Source organism: Calcarisporiella thermophila (genome assembly GCF_041956535.1).
Source record: "Calcarisporiella thermophila strain CBS 279.70 unplaced genomic scaffold VTP21scaffold_17, whole genome shotgun sequence".
NCBI lineage: Eukaryota > Fungi > Calcarisporiellomycota > Calcarisporiellomycetes > Calcarisporiellales > Calcarisporiellaceae > Calcarisporiella > Calcarisporiella thermophila.
The window spans coordinates 122,261-140,896 of NW_027192207.1; the positions used below are offsets into that span (position 1 = coordinate 122,261).

Here is an 18,636-nt window from a genome sequence, read left to right on the forward strand (position 1 = left end):
TGTATAGATTATCTCCTTTTTTCTTTAAGTAGGGTTAATACTGAGAATGAGTATGCCGTGGAGTGAAAGAGATTTAGAATTTCTAAGTTTTAACAATTCGAAAATGTTAAAAGATTAGTAGTACAGATATACAATGAGGGTGCCAGTACCATTTGACGGCCTACTCTGATACATGAGTGTGTTTACTCGGCGCGTCCGTGTTGGGCTGTGGACGCTGTTGTTGGGTATGCTGTTGGATCTCTAGCCGTCTACGCATTGACTCTCTGCGCGCCTCCTTCATCGAAGCGTTGACATAAATTCCCAAGAGAATGGCCATGGTGAAAGCGGCGATGGGGGCCGTGAGGGTCCGGGGATTGAACTGGGCCATCTCGGAAAAAGTGGGAACTGCAATAAAGCTGTAGGTCGAGATAGAGGGATGAAATGTGGCTTCGAATTGCTCTTTGCCTCGTATCCCGTCCCAAATTGGTTATGATATAAGGGTTCAAGTTTTCAAATGGGGAAAACGGCATTTGTGACGGTAGGATCAACGGGCTTCGATGACTTAGTCGCTAGCGTCTGCTCGCTCCCCGTTTTGAATGCTTTGACATCTCTAGGATTTGAACGCGTCATTGTGCAGTATGGCAGTAGCAAAATTGCATTCCGCGAAGTACACCATTCTAGTATAAAACTAGAAGGGTTCGATTACAAGCCATCAGTGAGAGAGGAAATGGGCTCTGCGGACCTGGTCATTAGCCATGCCGGTAGATACTCTAAAAGATGCGCATTTTCAGATGTAATTCTTTGAGGGTACGACTTTGTCTTATAGGTTCCGGAAGCATCCTCGAGGCCCTCCGCCTTTCCAAGCCTTTAATTGTCGTGATAAACTCCCGGTTGATGGATAATCATCAGGCTGAGTTGGCGCACGAAATGGAACGCGCGGGATATCTTGTCGCTACAGAGTGCGGGTATGTTTATCAGTGTTTCGAGGAGATTTACCCTTCTAACCAAAGCTGAGGATTTTTTTGTACAGCACGTTAGCAGAGACGATCCTATCACATAGACATACCTCACTGACCCCCTTTCCCCCCCCTGAGCCGAGCCGATTTGCCACTCTCCTCGACCAAGTCATGGATGCATGAGGCTTCACATATGTAGATGGGTACACTCATTTCTTTGTGTGTAGAATTAAATAGAGATAATATCATTTTATTCTTATTTCTCAAAAAAGCAAAACCTCCTTTATTTCTCCTCCTCCTTCTCCTCCTTCTGCACCTTCTCCTTGCGTGCCCGCTTGAGGGTGATGAAGGCACTGCGTTCCTTCTCCTCGGCGGTGATGGCACGAGCCTCAGGACCAGCAGGTGACTGTTCAATGGGGAGGACGGCACCCTTAAGCTGGGTAGCGTTGGCGAGCTCAGCGGCCTTTATAGAATAAACATGGAGTAAGCAAAGAGGAAAAAAAAAGAGCACAGAGAAGGAAAAGGGCAGGAAAGACTATTTACCTCGCTGTCACCCTTCTTGGGCTTGCCAGCCTTGCGAGGGAACACAATCAGCTTGCTCTTGTAGGCCTTAAGGCGCTCAACATTGAGCTGGAGGGATTCGAGAGAGCGGTTGCGGCGGCGGTGGTCAACGGCAATGCCGATGGAGCGGGCCTCCTTGCGGCGGATGCCAGCGGCCTAAAGCACGATGGGCGCATTAGATCATGATAGGGAGAGGATGCATCTAAGCGGGTACAAAATGAATGTTAACCTACCTTGAGCTCCTCAAGGGTGAATCCACGGCCGGCACGGAGCTTCGTGTTGTAGCGCACAGTGGGGCAACGGACAGCGGGGCGGAGCAGACCGTCAACAGGGCGGGGAGCGATGCGCGCGGCCTTGTTGATGCGGGCAATGCGTCTTCTCTTCTTGCGGCCGGGCTGGTCGAACCAGGTCTTCACGCGGAGCTGCCAGTCCTTGTGAAAGTGACCGTTGGGGAGAACGTTGTTGTGCTTCACCATCGCGATTCAAGTAATACTAGAATGAAAGATCACATCAGTTGTCATTGCACATGGATTCTCAACATTCTTCCCCCCTCCCCCTTCTCTCCTCCTCCACAATAGCAAGAAGAAGGACCAAGGATCACTGTTCTCTCGTTCTGCACTTGCAGTGGATGGATAGATGGATGGATGGCTATGCTTACCTCGTTCAAAAGACTTTGGGGGGCCCTAACGATGTATGAAGAAAGAGAGGGAGCTCGATGAAAAGTAGTAGCACGTTTTCTTTTGTTACTCGAGACCGGCTCCTCCATTGAGCAACGTCATCACCATTTTTTCCCGCTTGAAATGGCGAGTTGTATTTGGGATCCACCTAGGTCACAGATTGCTGACATCATCTCGCAATAATGCCTCAACCCCCCCTTCATTATAAGAGCTTCTTGCATTCCAGCTTCGACTTGATTTCCTTTTCAAAACAACCCACCTAGGAAAGATGTTTTGACTCCCAGCGCACTGTTTACATTCCTCACGTCGCTATCATTACTATCTTCTCATATTTGGCCTCATTGGCGATCTTAATCCTTGATCTGTGTTATTAATTCCATCATCCCCACTCTTTCAATTCCTTATTTGGGAACCATTGCCGGCCTTTCCTGATAGAAGGGAAAGGTATCTCATAATTAGCTCTTTTACATTACGAAAATGAGGCTGTTCGACTTCGACGACGACGATCCCTCGCTGCGGAATCGAGCGGGCTCCATTGGGTCGTTGGGGGATCTGGACGATCACGAGGGTGACCATGCGGAGGTTGCCAACCTCGCTCAGCATCTGCCGCAAAAGCTCCAGTTCCAGGACCAGACCCAATCGGCCCCCGGGAGCCGTGCCTCCTCGCCCTTGCTACACCCAGAGGATCAGCCTCAGCCCGCGCAACACACCGTGGACGATGTCGAGGTGACCGTCCAGATCGACCAGGAGTATGTATCCTCCCAGGTCACCGAGCGACCCCGGGGCAAGGTAGGCCCACGCGACTTCGAGCCGCTCAAAGTGCTTGGTAAGGGTGCGTATGGAAAGGTGGTGCTAGTACGGCATCGAGCCACTGGACAGCTCTATGCCATGAAAATGTTGAAGAAGGCGTCCATCGTGCTGCACTCCAAAAACGCCGAGCATACCAAGACGGAACGCACCATTCTCGAGGAGGTTTGCCACCCCTTTATAGTGAAGCTCTACTATGCATTCCAGACCGATCGTCGGCTCTACTTAATTCTGGAGTACGCGAGCGGGGGGGAGTTGTTTACGCACATGGCGAATGAGCGAATGTTTTCGGAGGAGGTGGCCGCCTTCTATATTGCGGAGCTGGTGCTTGCGCTCGAGCATCTGCATTCGCTTGGCATCATCTACAGGGACCTGAAGCCCGAGAACTGCTTGCTGGACCGCGAAGGCCACGTGATGCTGACCGATTTCGGGCTCTCCAAGGTGGCGATGGGAGATGACGGCAAGGCACGCACCGTGTGTGGCACGATCGAATACATGGTAAGTGGCCCTCGGGCTTGTTGAGTCGTGGCTTCTCCGAGTTGCTCAACCCTCTCTGGGTTCCCTCCCCCTCCTATGTTTAGGCTCCTGAGGTATTGATGGAGGTCGACTACGACGCGACCGTCGACTGGTGGAGCCTTGGTATTCTGCTCTACGACATGTTGACCGGGTCACCGCCATTTACCGGCGGCAACCGCAAGAAGACCATGGACTCGATTCTAAAGAAGAAATTGCCCTCGCCGTTCTTCCTGTCGCCCGACGCAAAGGACCTGCTCACCCGGGTATGTACTGCTGTTGCTTTATACACACGCTGGCTCGACGGAGAAATTAATGCAGTTTTGGTTTGGGCATCATAGCTGCTCCGCAAGAATCCGAACATCCGCCTGGGGAGCGGGGCCAAGGGCATTGCCAACATCAAGTCGCACCGGTTCTTCCGCCGCATCGACTGGAAGCGCCTTGCCAAGCGGGAGCTCACGCCTCCCATCCTTCCGTTAGTCACTGACCCCGAGCTTGCCGAGAACTTTGACCAGCGCTTCACGAGCATGCCGCTGGCCTCCCCGCCCCCCTCGCCCAAGCTCAACACGACCAACGGCAAGGACGAGTGGTTGCTGGAGAGTTTCTGTGGGGGATCCTTGGTGGAGGAGCCGGAGATGAAGCCGCCAATAGAGGCGAGCGGCGGCATGGACATGCCGGGGCCGCAGGGAGTGGACGGAGTCGACGGGGCCTCGTACTTTAAAGGATTTAGCTATGTGGCCTCGGACGCTTGGCTTGCGACCGAGCATTGATTCTTGGTTCGCCCTGCATCTTCCTGTGGGGGACGCAACCCTTTCTGCGCGCCGAATTCCACGTGTCTCTTTCCTCACTTTTTTCTCATGTTTACTATGGATTTCAATATTCGTTTATGCTGCAAATATACAAGCATCTGTTTAGAAGGATAGAAAGAGATAGATAGATAGATAAAGAGACTCGAAAGGAAAGAAAGCCGTCTACGTTTTTTTTTTCTCAGTTGCACTGGATTCTCTTGCGTCACCCCTTCCAATCCGCGGCGGTCACGGAAGAGGGGATGGAGGCGGGGAGGCCGGATTAGATGCGACGATTCAGCTAGATAAGGGAGTCATTAAGTTATATTAAATTAACGTGTACATTAACGCAGAAGAGAAGAATGGGGGAAGGGTGAGGTAAAGGGGAGGAAATAGAAACACGTAACAAGTTGGGAGGAGGGATCGCTTTTTAGCCACTGCTCATCTAAGAGAGCGTGGCGGGGGGGGGGGGGGGAGGAGTGTGTGGAAGCAGGCGGGAGCCTATATGTACTGCTTCTCTACGAGCTGCAGGTAGTTGCTGGGGGCAATCCCGACGGTGCCGTCCGACTTGCGAGCACTCCACCACTTGCCCTGGATGCTCGAGATCTCCAGCACTTCTCCCTTTGCAAAACTGATCTCGTTGGGGTCGTCCGGGTTGGCCGAGTAGGAGTAGATGGCCTTGGCCCTGTGCTGATACTCCGCGTTGGGCGTGAGTAACACGGTATCGGTGGGGTTGCCCCCGGTTGCCACGGTATGCATGGACATGGGAGGGGAATGGAGGGCGGTGGCGCTCCCTCCCAGCGTGCTCCTGCCCAAGCTGTTGGCGACGAAGGGCGAAGCAGGCGGGGAGATGACGGTCTGGGAGGCGTGGGAGAGATGGGATGTGCGAGGGCGCGAATGGCGAGCCGGGTGAGACATGGGGACGGCATTGACGCGGTGCGCAATGTAGGATTCATCCTCGCTGCCAAACACCAGAATCCACAGGAACTAATGGAGGAAGAGAATCCGAGTGAGCAGGATGGGCAGAGAGGCGAAGAGGAGGGGAAGACTGCGTTACCTGGACGAGGAGAAGCACGACGTTGCCGGCGAGCATGACGCTCCATGCCGCGGACGAGGAGTGCATTGCGGCCGAAGACACGGAGAGCATTGCCACGCTGTACACTAAAAATCCCATGACCTGGCGCGGCCATGTTAGCCCACAGAGAAGAAATGCCCAAGGTAAGCAATGCCAATACTCACTGCAAATCGGTAGGCCTGCAATTCGCCGGTTATGATTCCGAAGATGATACCTGCTATTAGGAAGAGTTCGAAAAAGACCAGCCACCAATTAAGCCCATTTCCGATAGCGCATGTGGCCCCGAACAGGAGCAGGAAGCCGAGGGCGCTGGCACAAATGGTGATTAGGAGGAAGGGATTGCCGATGACTCGGCTGAAGTCGAAGTTCATTATCTGTATTTGTGTATATCACTCTCTCTCTATGTAGATAGATGAAGGCGGGAGGGGCGCTAAGCGCAAGAGCGGGGGCGTGATGCGGAGGTGCTGGCAGGGGGAGCGGTGATGGTGAGCGGGAGCTAAGAGCGCTTGTTTCCGCGGCCGCCTCTTCTTCAGGGGAACGTTGACAGCTGAGAGGAGGAGTGGCCGAATCTTAAAGTGGAGTGGTTGGAGACCCGGTCCAAGCCCGAGAGTTCAGTCACATCCCCCCTTCCGAATACACACCCACTCATTAACAATATAAGGAACAGCGAAGACTTCATTGCGTCGAAGCCTGACCAATGGGGCGCGCGGGCCCTCGCGCGCCATTGGCCGGCTGGATCCATCCAGGTCTAACCTATCCAGTCCTATGGGCTGCGGGCGGTCATACCACTTGGAATCGCTAATGCGTTCATCCTTGTGGAGCGATTAAGCCGCTCGGTCCAAGACCTCGTCCGCGCTTTTTGGCAGTATGGGTTCCAAGTTTGCGTCCGGCTTTCATGTCACCTCGTGCTGCATCTGTGTTCGGGATGTTTGAGATCGTGCAACGCGCGGGTGCTTGGCCCAGCCCCAGCCAGAGACCGCAGGGGTCGCTCGGACTCGGCGGCGCCGCAGCCGACATTGGCATTGGCATCCGCATTGCCATTCGGCCCCCATCGGCATGCCGCTCCGGCTGGCCCGCTTGCGGTTCGGAGGGCCTGGCGAGAAATCCAACTGCGCTGGCCGATTTGAAGCGCCGACCAGCCTATTGCAAATCGGCGAGTGGATCAATTTCACGACACCACTCAGCTCCTGAGAAAAATAGAGTTGGGCTTCATCGCGCTTTTTTTGAAAGTCCCTCGCCTTCTCTTTTTTGGCTGTTGAGCGTCGTGGCTGACTTTTGGCATCCCCGTGGCATCCCCCCCCTAGGCCCCGCTGCCATCCCCAACATTTCCTCCAGCTGCCCTGCCCATTTCCCCGGCTCTGCTGGATCCACGCCGCGTACGAGCTTTTTGCATCGCCATTCCCGCTGTCTGATCTGCGTCTGTAGAAGCTCGGATCCATCTCCTTCCCTATCCCGCCCACGCCATACCTGCTCCTCGCCGGCATTCATGACGTACCAGTTCGGCGCAGACCTCAACTTCGACTTCGCGGCCTCGGGAAATTTGAACCCCCCGTCCTCGCACCAGGATATGGTCTCGCACTGGCCCGCCAACATGCACGAACTGCCTCCTCAATCCCAATCCCAATCCCAATCCCAATCCCAATCCGATCCACCGCTGCTGCCCTGCACCTCGCCGCATCCCCACCAGGATCAATCGCAGGTCATGCCAACACCCTCTGACAGCGGCGGCTACTTCGTCAACATGAACTCGGATTACATCTTCATGACGCCGCTGGCAATCAACTCTGGAAACCTGAATATAGATGAGGGATTCGAGGACGACGATGTAAGTACCCGCCCGCTGTGGCTCTGTTGCCTTCGGCTCTGCTCTCTTGCCTACTCCCCGAAAAGGGGCCCTTTTCCTCACTAATGATCATGGATACTAATGCCTGTCCCTCCCCTCCCCCTCTAGCTATTGCTCACGCCGCTGATATCCCCCGCCGCCACCCCCTCCCATCCATTTGCCCTGGCAGCCAGCCAGGACGCCGCCTCCAACGAGCTCTTCTCCCCACTCACCTCGCCGGCGCTTCCTCCGCAACAGCCTCCCTCAGCCACCGACTCTTCCTCGATCGCAACCGGAATGCGTCCCCGTAAATCAGCTCCAAGGCGCACAACCGAGCCCTATTCCCGCTCGCTGCAGAAAAAGGCCGCACGAAAACAGCAGCAGCAACTAGACTCGGCGGCAATGATGCCCCCGCCACTCCCCGTCTCGGCGACGGCGGTCTCGAGTGAACCGCACATGAGCCCCGCGACCCCGGCGTCACTGATGAATCTTCCCCCCTCCACCTCCCTCCCCTCCCCTGCTTTCATCCCCCCGTCCTCGACGTCCATACAGCCTATCCCGCCTACCGCGGCCAGCAACAGCAGCAGCACCTGCACCAGCACCAGCAACAACAATAACAACAAGACCCGCCCTGCTCTCCCAGCAAAGGCCAACTCTTCTCCCGCATTATGGCGAACGTCTCCCGCCTCTGTGCCATCCTCACCCGGGGTCAAACCCCTCATCAGCCCCAGCCTGAAGCCTCTTCTCCCCGTGGTGATGTCACAAGATGCCGCGGCACGTTTGGCGGCTAAGAGCAACTATCAGAACATCCTGGAAGGAGAGAGCCAGTAAGATTTCGGCCTATCCTTTGTTTGACTTGTTCTTTTGGACACTCTGATTCACGAGGTATTCCTTTCGCTGCTGTTCTTAGGAAACTTGGGCTGACTTTCTCCCCCGAGCTTCACTCGGGCATCGAGCACCGCCGCACGACCCACAAAGCCGCCGAGCAAAAGAGGCGCGATCTCCTTAAGCAGTGCTTCGAGGATCTGCGCAACGTGCTCCCTGAGGTCGAGGACAAGGGAGCGAGCAAGATCACCCTGCTGAAGAAGTCGTATGACTACATCAGCGAGTTGAAGCAGTACCACGAGAACCAGAACGATCGGATTGCCACGCTGAAGCGACAATTGAGGGACTTGAGGCTTAAGCTAGGGCTGCCAGAAGAAGATGACCCCGAGAGTGACGCTGGTGAGGACGAGAAGACAGAGGCTGCACGGGAACAAAGCGCCTCGGAGGGGCTCGAGGAGAGAGCTCAGAGCGAGGAAAGGAGCGCAGCGGATGAGGTCTTGGGATAGGTTTCTTATGCACACATAATCTCGTTTTTTATACGCTATTTTCTACCCCCCCCCCTCCTCCCCACTATGCTATATCATTGTAATTTATCTCTATTTATTTTTTCCTCCTCCCCTGACGCTATTTTAATATATCCTCTTTTTTATTTATTTTCAATTAATAAATGAAGCTAATTATTAGACCATACGAAAATGGGTAACGGAATCCACCAACCCTTCCTATGCTGGTTTGGCACGCTGAACCTCCCCCCCCCCCTTCGTCTTCATTTCTAGTCGTAGACAAATCACTCACGAACCCGTTTGCTTTAACACGCGTGAGACAGTATTACACTCACGATTTGCACTCTAAACCAGAATAGTGCAGTCACCTTTTCATTGTGCATAGGGAGAGAGTGAACGAGGAGTGGGTATCCTCTACAAACCCTAATATACCCCTGTGACGGCATGTTTAATGCTCAGCCTGGCGACCATTGGCAAGCTCGCAAGTTTTGGGGAAAAGAACTGCCTTACTTGTAATCTGAACGAGAGAGCCATGCTGGTTCACCTATTCAATTGTATATATAACATAAATGAAAAGGCTTGTGATTAGCCATGAACCATGCTCCATTGAGCACGATCCCAACCGGACTTGTACATGCAGTAACCAGGGAGGGATGAATGGGATGCCAGGATTCATATCTGTTCGCTGAAGTAAGGTAAAAATAAAGGGGGGATAGATTTAGATTAGAATGAATAAAGGGGGGGAATTCCATTTATGGCAATCACTCCCAGCTCTTCCTAATTGACTTGAACCAAGAGATATGCCGCTGGTTTGGTTTTGGCCGCTCTAGGAGCCCCTTTTACCAGGACTTGGGCAGACAAACGCGCTCAAGTGGATGCCCTACGACAAGTAGTTTCTCCCTGAAATCTACGATATCCTATGGTTTCAGGCTCGTCTAATCCAAAGCGTCTTCACTCAGGCTTCCAAGTAAGGTAGGGTAATAAGCTAAGGTCCAACTTGAGCCTAGAATCTCGAAGGCGATATAAGCTTTTACTCTGTTCAATACTAGGACTCAGACCACCCAGGTTGATATGAAAGGCGAGCCGGCTTTTGTCTCGACCATTCTCTCCATCATAGTACTCTGTGCAAACAGAAGCTGCGGCAATAGGCGGAAAAGCCTGTTTGGTTCATTCGTATATGTATATGGACATAGTGTAGAAGGATCTTGGCAATTCTTGTTTTAAAAGTGTTTTGAATGCATGATCAAAGTGCCCAGCTTGCTCGCTTTGCTTTCGCAATTTCCCTCGAGCTCAGCGAGCCACGGATGAATGTTATTTCCAGCTTTTCTTACACAATAAAAAAAAATCTCACAAACCACAACCAATTTATCGAGATCAGTTGCAAGCACTTTAATGAACTTCTCCGGATCCTTGCACAGTCTTAATTTATCGACCGAAGTTCCGGCCACTCTGGTGTTTCTTTTCGACCAAGAGGCCAGCTCCTATTTATAGAGCCCTCTGAAACTAAAAATAATTTCAAGGATTTGTGCAAGCGCAGTAGCCTATCTTCGCGAGTTGAGAGCCGCGAAACTGAAGGCGGCTCCTGAGCATCTGTCTCACTCTCTATGGCAGAACCAGCTTCGTGCACAAGGCCGACAAGAAATCCTGCCGCAACTTATTAAGAAGCCGCTGCGGATCTCTTCATAGGTTCTCCCTAGGGGATACCAAGGGGGATCCCGCAGCCATTCTGAGGAAATTGAGTTTGATTTCAAAGCCATTTTGGCTGCCAGGGGCGGTGGTCAAAAGACACGGTATCAGAGAACCAGCTTATGCGATATTCCACAGTTTCAACTGTTCCTTTTAGTGAGAATGGAATGCGGGTCCACAGCGGGCAGCGGGTCAAGCTCCCTAACACCGGTCAGGGAGACTTGCTCTTGCCTCGCTGCTTACGGCAAGATGAGGAAAGAAAAACAAGCTCTCTTAAGTTATCTGCGCCTTTGGTAAGGCCAGATACTTTTTCTGTAGTATGTCATGGTTGCTCAGAGGGACTGCTTCCTCGCGTTTGCATCAAAGATTTGGATGATCCAAGGGAGCACCAATGGGCGCTCGATTTGACTAATCCATTGTTTGGCTCATTTTCTCTCTCATTAAATTGGGGATGGGGAATTGCGAAGAAACGGTGCTCGCCATTATTATCTCGGTCCGGGTGCCCTGCGCCACCCCTTGACTCATTTAAACCCCTTTTGCGAGAGCTTTCCACCACGAATACAAACACTCGATTCCTCTCATAGTGCCCACCTTTCTCCCACACAATATCAACCCCCATTGCTCCAACTCACTCCAATATCACGGACGCAGAATGCAAAAAACACAACGAAGCACCAGCCTCACCGACATCCTGCGTGAATTCTCGCATCGTCGCTTTTTCTCCTCCTCCTCAATCCACTCTACCGCCTCCACCTCAAGTAGTGAGGAGAAGATATTCTCTTTTCCCCCCATCGAGGCATTTAAGACCGGCAGCGCCGTAAGTAAAGCCGAATCGCCCCCGGTCTTATGTGAAGAGAATTGTGGGTGCTGTCGGTTAGAGCGCGAGGGTGTCTTGGAGATGGAGTCGTATGATTCAATTGCAGTTGTAATATGAACGGTCATTATCCGTGTGTGTATTTTTGTATTTTGCATATATCTTTCCCATTAATCCTTGGAAGCCTCTGCTTTGCGTATGTCTGGTATCTGATTTATATCGTGTAAATATTCCTTTTTATTTATCCATTCGATTTCATTTCATTATTTCTCCTCTTCCCCCCCTCCCCCCTTCCCATGTCTCCCTCATTTTTTCAATGCCTATGCTTTTTTCGTGTCATTAAAGGCGAAATAGAAATGGGTTGACCAAGCTATTGCCAGATTACTCTGGAGCCGAGCATAATGGGGGTGAATGGGGTCTCTTCTCATTATTATTAATATATATTTCGCCGAGGCCATTCCAATCCCAAACTTTCACCTGACTAGGTGATCCATCAAAAGAGTAGGATGATTATACTTGTCCACAGCTTATTATGCATCTCTCGACCCTCCACATTAAAACCTCCACTAGATCAGGTAGTATCGAAGGAGTACTTGAGTACACGCTTCAACCCTATATCATTTTCAAGTTGATATAAAGAGTGAACACAGCACGGAAATAGTCTTGTTTTTCCTAGGTTAAGCGATTCAATCCTAGCTGGAGCTTTTCTAAAATTTTCGGCCGAGAACAGTAGGGTATAATTTTGTCATATCTCGTACGGAGAACTGCACAAGTGTTCACCTTTCTACTTACGAGGGTGTGATTCTAACAGAGTATTTTCTTCTCACCTCCCTTGACCCCACGGAGCCAGGGTTTTCTAGCGTAGAGAATGCCAAGCTTCTGGAGCGGCCGTGATGCCTATGCTGATGCAAGCGGTCTAGATAAGGTGAAGCTATAGGTAACAAATTGGTCATAGCGGGTCTCTAGTTCATTTCGGTCAAAATGACGAGTGGATTCGGATCGCCGGACTAGCACCCGTCATCATGTTCTAATGGCGTACACATCGATTTTCACTTTCACTACTATGATTTCAGCACAAGTTCATTTATTTGAGAGATGTTTTTTTTAACACTATCTTAAGGCACAACCGAAATTTACAAGAGGTCGAATAATATGGAAACAGCAATAAAGGTGGGGGGCTGAAATAGAAGAGAAGAAGGGGAGATTAGAAGAGAGAGCAAGCAGCTGGCCCAAAGATCAAAGACTATTATTCCTTGGGTGGTCTGCGTGCTCCTTGTGCCTGTACTTGGGGTTGACCCGGTCGCGGCTGCTGCTGCGGCGGGGGCGGCGGCTGTGGAGCAGTTTGCCAAGCTGGAGCTTGGGGTTTTGGCTGCAGCGGTTGCATGTTGAGGGGATTCAAGTTCAGTGGCTGCAGAGCGTTACCCACCAATTCCTGGGCCCTTCCGCCGCCTATCTGGGTGAAGAGGCCGCGGATAAGCCCCACCGCCGTGTTGTAAACCTGGCCGAGCGGGTCACGGATCGTGTCCAAAATGGTATCCTGGATACCGATCGGTTCAAGGAAATCCACCGGCCCAAGGATTTCGGGTATTTTGGGCCGGTTTTCTTTCGGAATGGGCGGTGGGGCCACTACCAGGACCACGCACGCGAAGAGCACTAGAGTAAATAGAATATGGGATTTCATCTATAGAGGAGGTGTTCTGCTGTCGGGGGAAACGAAGAGATTCTGGCAAAAGAAGTGAAAAAGAAGAAAGAACTACTGAACGGGATGAGTGGTGGGAAGAGATGAAATCATTTATGAAGGGGTCTATTTGGGCATACGTCCTCAAGATTTATATGGTACTCGATAGAGTGTTTCAGCATAGCAAGATATGTTTATCCTTCTCGTCATGATGGACTGAAACCCGCTAAACTTTTGACAAGGATGGCCTCCATTTGCTTTTTCGGGCCGAGATCTGAGCCAGACTTCCGGGGAGTGGGAGAAAACGATTTTCGGCAGGCAAAGTTGTTTGGTCTTACTTTTTTTCCCAGAACCGCTAGGCTATCGGAGGGCGACCACGTAATTCACCCTTTTATATGGCAGCTTAGAAGATGATTTAAGCACCATTAGGGTTGGTTTTATTACCTCATTTCCCATATGGTTGGACATTGTGAGAAAAAAAAAGAGATCCCCTTGCTTATTTTGTCAAGGCCAATCTTTCCACGGATTATCATGAATATCTTATTTGACACTGGTAAAAAAAAAATCGACTAGAAAAAACATCAGAAATTTGAGCGGCATGAGTTGATAAACTGCTCAAGTATGGTTTTCTTCACAGGATTGTATGGCCCTTTTCGGACCGGTGGGAAATTTGTGTGTGAAAGTGTCGATTGTATGTCTCTAATAGATCGGAGACACTACATAGTGAAAGAGGATCCGCAAAGGAAGGTGAAGGATGGTTGATGGTGTTTTAACGGGAATGCCAGACATATTCCCAAAACTTCTTCTCGCATCTCTAATAGACACCAGCGCAGAATGCTATCATTTTGTGGTGGTGTCCGTGCATCTGGCCAATCTGTCAAGACAGGTAATCACAATGTCGAGTCGGAGAGGAGTTATCGGCGACAAATCCTGTACATTTCGCTGTCATTTTCTTCTGCACCACCACAAAAATATATACCTCCCCCGACCGGATAGATTTGTGAAGGATCCCTTTTCTGATCGAGCTCAATGGAGTTGGCCGTTGAGCATAGAAAGTGGGATGAATACGCTGCTACAGTAAAGCCTGTTGCTGGTAGCTCTATAGCCTTCAATGTTGTTGTGTTCCCATTATTTTCAAACCAGTAACCTACTAAGTGGGTCGACACTTGTCTCGAAACAAAAATTTTTAGCGGCATTGATTCCCGCTTAAATTTCATTTCTGGCGATGATTCTCTGAATTTCAGAGCACCGGGAACTGACCCCCTGGAGTTGTGAAAATCAGCCGGAGCTATATATATTAAATCTGGTTACGATGATGACGAGAGGGAGTCGTTGTCGGCTGGCAACCTCTATTGAAGGAAGGAAAGCCAGTCAAGTATGAATTTACTTTTGGGGAATGGCATTCCTACCATGGGATTAGAGTTGGCCCAAATGAGGTCCCGTTTTGCTATATCTTGTTAACATGTGTGGCCCTCTGAAATGGATTTCTCCCAAACACATTGCAATAGTGGGTGGACATCTCTCTCGCATTTAAGCAACCACGCACCAGGGCATTAAAGTGGGCTCTACATTTGGTATCGCTCCAGATCTAATAACCGCGTGTTTCGAACGATGAACATATGGGTCAACTGAAACTGAGGGGCTTCTGAAATTTGCCCGGTTATATCGTGTTAAAGATATTGAATTGCATCTTGAAAATTATCCCAAAATGATCCCCGGAGTGGACGAGACACGGGTTTATTTTCAGCCAAAAAAATTGCATAGCTGGACCGGGAACCCGGGAATAATACGAGCCTCCGTCTGTCTCGTGGGCGATTTCTGTTGACGGTGGTCTGCCTACATCGTACGGCACGGTTATCCCCGGTTACGAGCTAGCTTGAGGTCGACGAACGTGCATCGAGAGAGATAACGTAAGCTTCCTCTTTCTTTTCTCCCATATCACCGGTGGGGACGTATATCACAAGGACGATCGCCCAAACTGCTCTGAGAAACGCGAGAGTTTTGCGCCCATTCCACATCCAAGTAGCTATGTTTTTAACGGTTTCGTGCTCTAATCCCTGGTGCATTTCCTAAATTGACCTCGGACAATCCTGTAGCAACTAGGATGGATGATCTTCCGCCGAATAGTGTATATATATATATATATACTACTAAATCCAAAACACCTCGGAGCCCTATACGACCTCTACCCGTTAGTGTGTCTCTATTTTGCATTTTCTCACTTGGCATATCCATCTCGATTTCTCTCTTTTTCCCCTTCGTCCCTCTGCTAAGTTCATTAATTGAAAAATGCTCCTAGTTGCATTTCTCAAGCTCCTCCTTCTCGCTATCAGTGTTGGCGTGGCTTTGGGACATGGGAAACTCACCAATCCAGTCGGTTTCCAGATCAAGGACTATGTAAGCACAGTTGACTGCAGACGATATACAACCAGACAGCCCTGTGGAATGGGGGTGAGAATTCCCGCCCCAGAGAACCCTCCAGAGTATATGGCGGGCGAGTCCATGAGGGTCGTCTGGCGGGTGGCCAATGTCGACGGCGCCGGTCCCATGCAGGCCTATATAGACCCCAGCGGTACCGGCCAATACTTCACCCAAAACCCGGTGCGTATCCAGTCCGGTGTGCCTGGTATTATTGGGCTTGGGGCACGAGGATTTTACACCATGGCGCTCCAAACTCCCAACATAAGGTGTGCTGGACCCCAAGGAGCGTGTCTAGTTCGAGTGCAGAATGCGACCGGATTTGCCAGCTGTATCTGGGTTAGGGTTCGGCCGAGAATGGCCAAGAGAGACGAGGCTGCTGGTTCGGATGCTGAGGACACGGTTGCAAAACCGCAAGCGGAATAGCCTCTCTAATGACTTGAAGAGTAGCGTGACGACATTAATCTGAAATCCATTTATCCCTAACTATCTGATAACTAGCACAAATGTATCAATAAGCTTTTATTTTCTTCCACTTTATAATAAAGTCTAATGGTTTGTAACCTTACGAAACGCGATGCAGCTCCCCATTGATACCTGTGTCTGGGTTTGGAGCCTGACAACCAGGGTTGTAAAAAGGCCGAGAGATACAAATAATACGGTATTTCAGTAATCTCCTACTTTTCCTATAGCTACGTCAGCGAAAATAAAACCCCATTGCAAAATGCAACTTGCAACAAATAGTACTCGACTTGATGGTTATTATTGTGGGAAATGGCCACGGCCCGATCAAAAACATTTGAATACTGAGCAAGCCAATAGGGAGGGTATAATGACAATGAAACTAGTGCATCTCAAGCAATGTCCACCTAACATGACGATTAAATATGTAATCAAGAGTCATAGACATCGAATAATTCGTTGAAAAGCGTTCAATACAACGGCGAGCCTCGAATGGTAGGTGTTCCAACTGCGTTTCCCGTATTCTGGAGCTGTGCATCTACGGCAGGATAGCCTTGTCCTATCTTTTCATGAAAGTTAGAGAGGAAACGGGGTGGGGGGAGGGGGGAGGGGGGAGGAAAGGGCAATACAGAGCTCATCCTCTTCACGAAGCTGAAGTATGTCTCCATATAGCCTATTCTTCCGATAACGGAGTGCAACGCTACATCCATAGTCGCGCGATATGAATGTAGCATTACACAGGCTTGAGTGCCATGGGCATAAACGAAAAAGTAGAAATAGAGCCGATTGGTGTGTAAGAGTTTGGGAGCATAGCTTAAAGATAGAACAGCTATATTTAGAGTTGAAAAACAAAAGGGGAGATAATAATCATATGCTATTTTCGTCTCTGTTCCTGCCAGCGGTCAATGCGCTCTCGACGTATAATGAATTCTGATTCGTATACGTAATATCGGCCTGAGTCAGCTCCATGAGCTCATATGCTGTTTTACCGACCGAGTCAGCAAAGAAGGGCGAGCATTCGAAGAACGCTTGGTCATGTAATTTAATTCAACCTCTACAAAACCCTGAGCTGGGTTTTGTTCTGGTCTGTAGTCTGGTATAACATTCATTGTGGCTAGAACATTGGCCAAGGATTGCGTCCCTCTACAGTTCAAATTAATAAACAATTCACGGCCCGATTTTTAAAACCTGTGGCCAAACTGACAGGAAAATTTGCTGCTCAATCTGCACACCGACCGCTGCAGTCAATAATTTGGAAAGGCTTCTCCGGGATGAACGTAAATGCCCAAAGAGCATGACTTGCCACAAACTCGGCTAAAATTATCTCATTTTCCCAATCCTTTATTTCCTATCTTGCCTGGAAACACGAGAATTATTTTCCACCGGCAAACCACTCTCGGAAGAAGAGAGCCGCAAAACGGGCTAGCAAAATTAAGGTAAAGTCTGACTTTTGGTCAAATACAGACTCAGGTTTTGGGGGTGGAGGGCACAAGAAGAACCATGAAGTGCCTGTGCGGAGGGGCTCTTGGGTAGGTTGAGATAAAAAAAAAAAAGAAACAGTAAGGAGGGGTCGAGGGATAGAGCCCGCCGGCCCAGGATGGCCTAGAAATGCATACAGAGCAGAACGGCTGACGTGACTTGGTTTTCTAAATTTAGTCGCCCGAGGGATATATTCTGGAATCAGGAATATTAAGGTGGTCCATGCTCCGATAATTTTGTAACTGAGGGTGCTCGAGCAATTTAATGAAATGAAAGGTGGTGATACAGCTCTATTTCCTCGAAATGTGATCACATAAGAGGAATAAAACGCCTTTAAATACACCTTAAGTCGGCAAATCTTCACTCCAAATAATCCAAATCCAAACATTCCTTTTTCACCACTACCCTGGTTCCTCCAACTTCTCCCCTCTTTAGCGCGCTCTCCATAGCATCATCATGGTTGCTGCCACCCTCGTCAAATTCTCTCTGGTTGCCGCGTGCATAGGCACCGCGCTTGGCCACGGCAAACTTATCGAGCCGCGCGGGTTCAATGTCCAGAACCCGGTGAACACCATTGACTGCAAACGCTTCACATCAGACCAACCGTGTGGAACAGGTGTGACCATCCCTGCTCCCGAGAACCCTCCTGAGTACGCTCCTGGCAGTAACGCGCCAATGACCTGGCGCGTTGCCAACGTCGATGGCGCGGGGCCGTTGCGTGCATACATCGATCCCACCGGCACCGGACAAAACTTCAAAACCGCACTCCGCGTCTCCAACTCTCCTCCTGGTCTCCAGGGCATCGGCCCGCGCGGCACTTTCAACATCGCCGTGGCAATGCCCACGGACGTAGATTGCCAGGGGCCCGGTGGCGCTTGCCTGCTTCGCGTGCAGAGTCCCACCGGTTTTGCAAGCTGCACGTGGGTGAAGTTGGGCGGCTCGAATCAGAAGGCCAAGCGTCAGCTTCCCGAGTTCATCCCTGACTTCCTTGATCCCATCGGCATTCAGGACACGATCGGCGATACCATCCGTGATCCCCTCGGGCAAGTTGTGAACACGGCACAGGGTCTTATTCGTGGTGTTGCCGACATCGTCGGTGGAAACGAAAGAGTGGGCAACGTTCTCCGACCCGTGAATCTGAACCCCTTGAGCGGCGTCCTTGGAGGAGGCTCTGGTGGAGCCAGCAGTCGGGCTCAGCCTGCTGCTGCAGCCGCACCCGCTGCAGCCGGTGCCGCCGTAAAACCGGCATCGGCATCGGCTTCTGCCTCCGGTTCAGCTCGTGTGGCATCCGCCTCGGCGCCCTCAGCTCAAACTGCTGCCCAGAGGAGCACGAAGCCATCGAAGAAGGCTCCCAAGAAGACCACCAAGAAGAAGACAAAGAAGACTTCCAAGAAAACCTCAAAGCAATGAACCCAGTCATCATAGTAGATAATTTGCCATTTCTAATTAGAGAGCATCTCGCTGCTTATTCTCACACCTAGTATTAGTTCCTTTATTATTTCACTCTGCATCTCGAAAGCATGCATATTTTATATACGTTTTGTATATCCATTCCACTGTCTAATGAATCACTTTACATAAAAAATAAACATATAT

General features: G+C 50.5%; 10 protein-coding genes across 10 annotated transcripts; 5 read left to right on the forward strand and 5 right to left on the reverse strand.

Annotated features, from left to right (window-relative positions):
* Nucleotides 1-160: 160 nt before the first annotated feature.
* VTP21DRAFT_3278 (uncharacterized protein) lies at nt 161-367 on the reverse strand (the record flags this gene model as incomplete). Its single annotated transcript, XM_069393563.1, has 1 exon — nt 161-367. The coding sequence occupies one exon, from the start codon at nt 365-367 to the stop codon at nt 161-163; it is 207 nt and encodes a 68-aa protein (XP_069249282.1).
* A 126-nt stretch (nt 368-493) lies between these two features.
* Nucleotides 494-1,118, forward strand: VTP21DRAFT_3279 (uncharacterized protein; the record flags this gene model as incomplete). The annotated part of the gene is made up of 3 exons (XM_069393564.1): nt 494-740; nt 806-944; nt 1,010-1,118. 3 exons carry the CDS (start codon nt 494-496, stop codon nt 1,116-1,118), a joined length of 495 nt encoding a protein of 164 aa, XP_069249283.1.
* Nucleotides 1,119-1,218: 100 nt separating this feature from the next.
* Nucleotides 1,219-1,972, reverse strand: VTP21DRAFT_3280 (60S ribosomal protein eL13; the record flags this gene model as incomplete). The annotated part of the gene is made up of 3 exons (XM_069393566.1): nt 1,219-1,398; nt 1,479-1,652; nt 1,730-1,972. The coding sequence occupies 3 exons, from the start codon at nt 1,970-1,972 to the stop codon at nt 1,219-1,221; spliced, it is 597 nt and encodes a 198-aa protein (XP_069249284.1).
* A 678-nt stretch (nt 1,973-2,650) lies between these two features.
* Nucleotides 2,651-4,263, forward strand: VTP21DRAFT_3281 (uncharacterized protein; the record flags this gene model as incomplete). Its single annotated transcript, XM_069393567.1, has 3 exons — nt 2,651-3,478; nt 3,562-3,759; nt 3,835-4,263. 3 exons carry the CDS (start codon nt 2,651-2,653, stop codon nt 4,261-4,263), a joined length of 1,455 nt encoding a protein of 484 aa, XP_069249285.1.
* Nucleotides 4,264-4,779: 516 nt separating this feature from the next.
* VTP21DRAFT_3282 (uncharacterized protein) lies at nt 4,780-5,724 on the reverse strand (the record flags this gene model as incomplete). Its single annotated transcript, XM_069393568.1, has 3 exons — nt 4,780-5,265; nt 5,336-5,455; nt 5,518-5,724. The coding sequence occupies 3 exons, from the start codon at nt 5,722-5,724 to the stop codon at nt 4,780-4,782; spliced, it is 813 nt and encodes a 270-aa protein (XP_069249286.1).
* A 524-nt stretch (nt 5,725-6,248) lies between these two features.
* On the forward strand, nt 6,249-8,506 carry VTP21DRAFT_3283 (uncharacterized protein; the record flags this gene model as incomplete). Its single annotated transcript, XM_069393569.1, has 3 exons — nt 6,249-7,178; nt 7,305-8,002; nt 8,086-8,506. 3 exons carry the CDS (start codon nt 6,249-6,251, stop codon nt 8,504-8,506), a joined length of 2,049 nt encoding a protein of 682 aa, XP_069249287.1.
* Nucleotides 8,507-10,828: 2,322 nt separating this feature from the next.
* On the reverse strand, nt 10,829-11,131 carry VTP21DRAFT_3284 (uncharacterized protein; the record flags this gene model as incomplete). The annotated part of the gene is made up of 1 exon (XM_069393570.1): nt 10,829-11,131. The coding sequence occupies one exon, from the start codon at nt 11,129-11,131 to the stop codon at nt 10,829-10,831; it is 303 nt and encodes a 100-aa protein (XP_069249288.1).
* A 1,118-nt stretch (nt 11,132-12,249) lies between these two features.
* VTP21DRAFT_3285 (uncharacterized protein) lies at nt 12,250-12,684 on the reverse strand (the record flags this gene model as incomplete). The annotated part of the gene is made up of 1 exon (XM_069393571.1): nt 12,250-12,684. One exon carries the CDS (start codon nt 12,682-12,684, stop codon nt 12,250-12,252), a length of 435 nt encoding a protein of 144 aa, XP_069249289.1.
* Nucleotides 12,685-14,970: 2,286 nt separating this feature from the next.
* VTP21DRAFT_3286 (uncharacterized protein) lies at nt 14,971-15,525 on the forward strand (the record flags this gene model as incomplete). The annotated part of the gene is made up of 1 exon (XM_069393572.1): nt 14,971-15,525. The coding sequence occupies one exon, from the start codon at nt 14,971-14,973 to the stop codon at nt 15,523-15,525; it is 555 nt and encodes a 184-aa protein (XP_069249290.1).
* Nucleotides 15,526-17,496: 1,971 nt separating this feature from the next.
* VTP21DRAFT_3287 (uncharacterized protein) lies at nt 17,497-18,450 on the forward strand (the record flags this gene model as incomplete). The annotated part of the gene is made up of 1 exon (XM_069393573.1): nt 17,497-18,450. One exon carries the CDS (start codon nt 17,497-17,499, stop codon nt 18,448-18,450), a length of 954 nt encoding a protein of 317 aa, XP_069249291.1.
* Between the last annotated feature and the right edge of the window lie 186 nt (nt 18,451-18,636).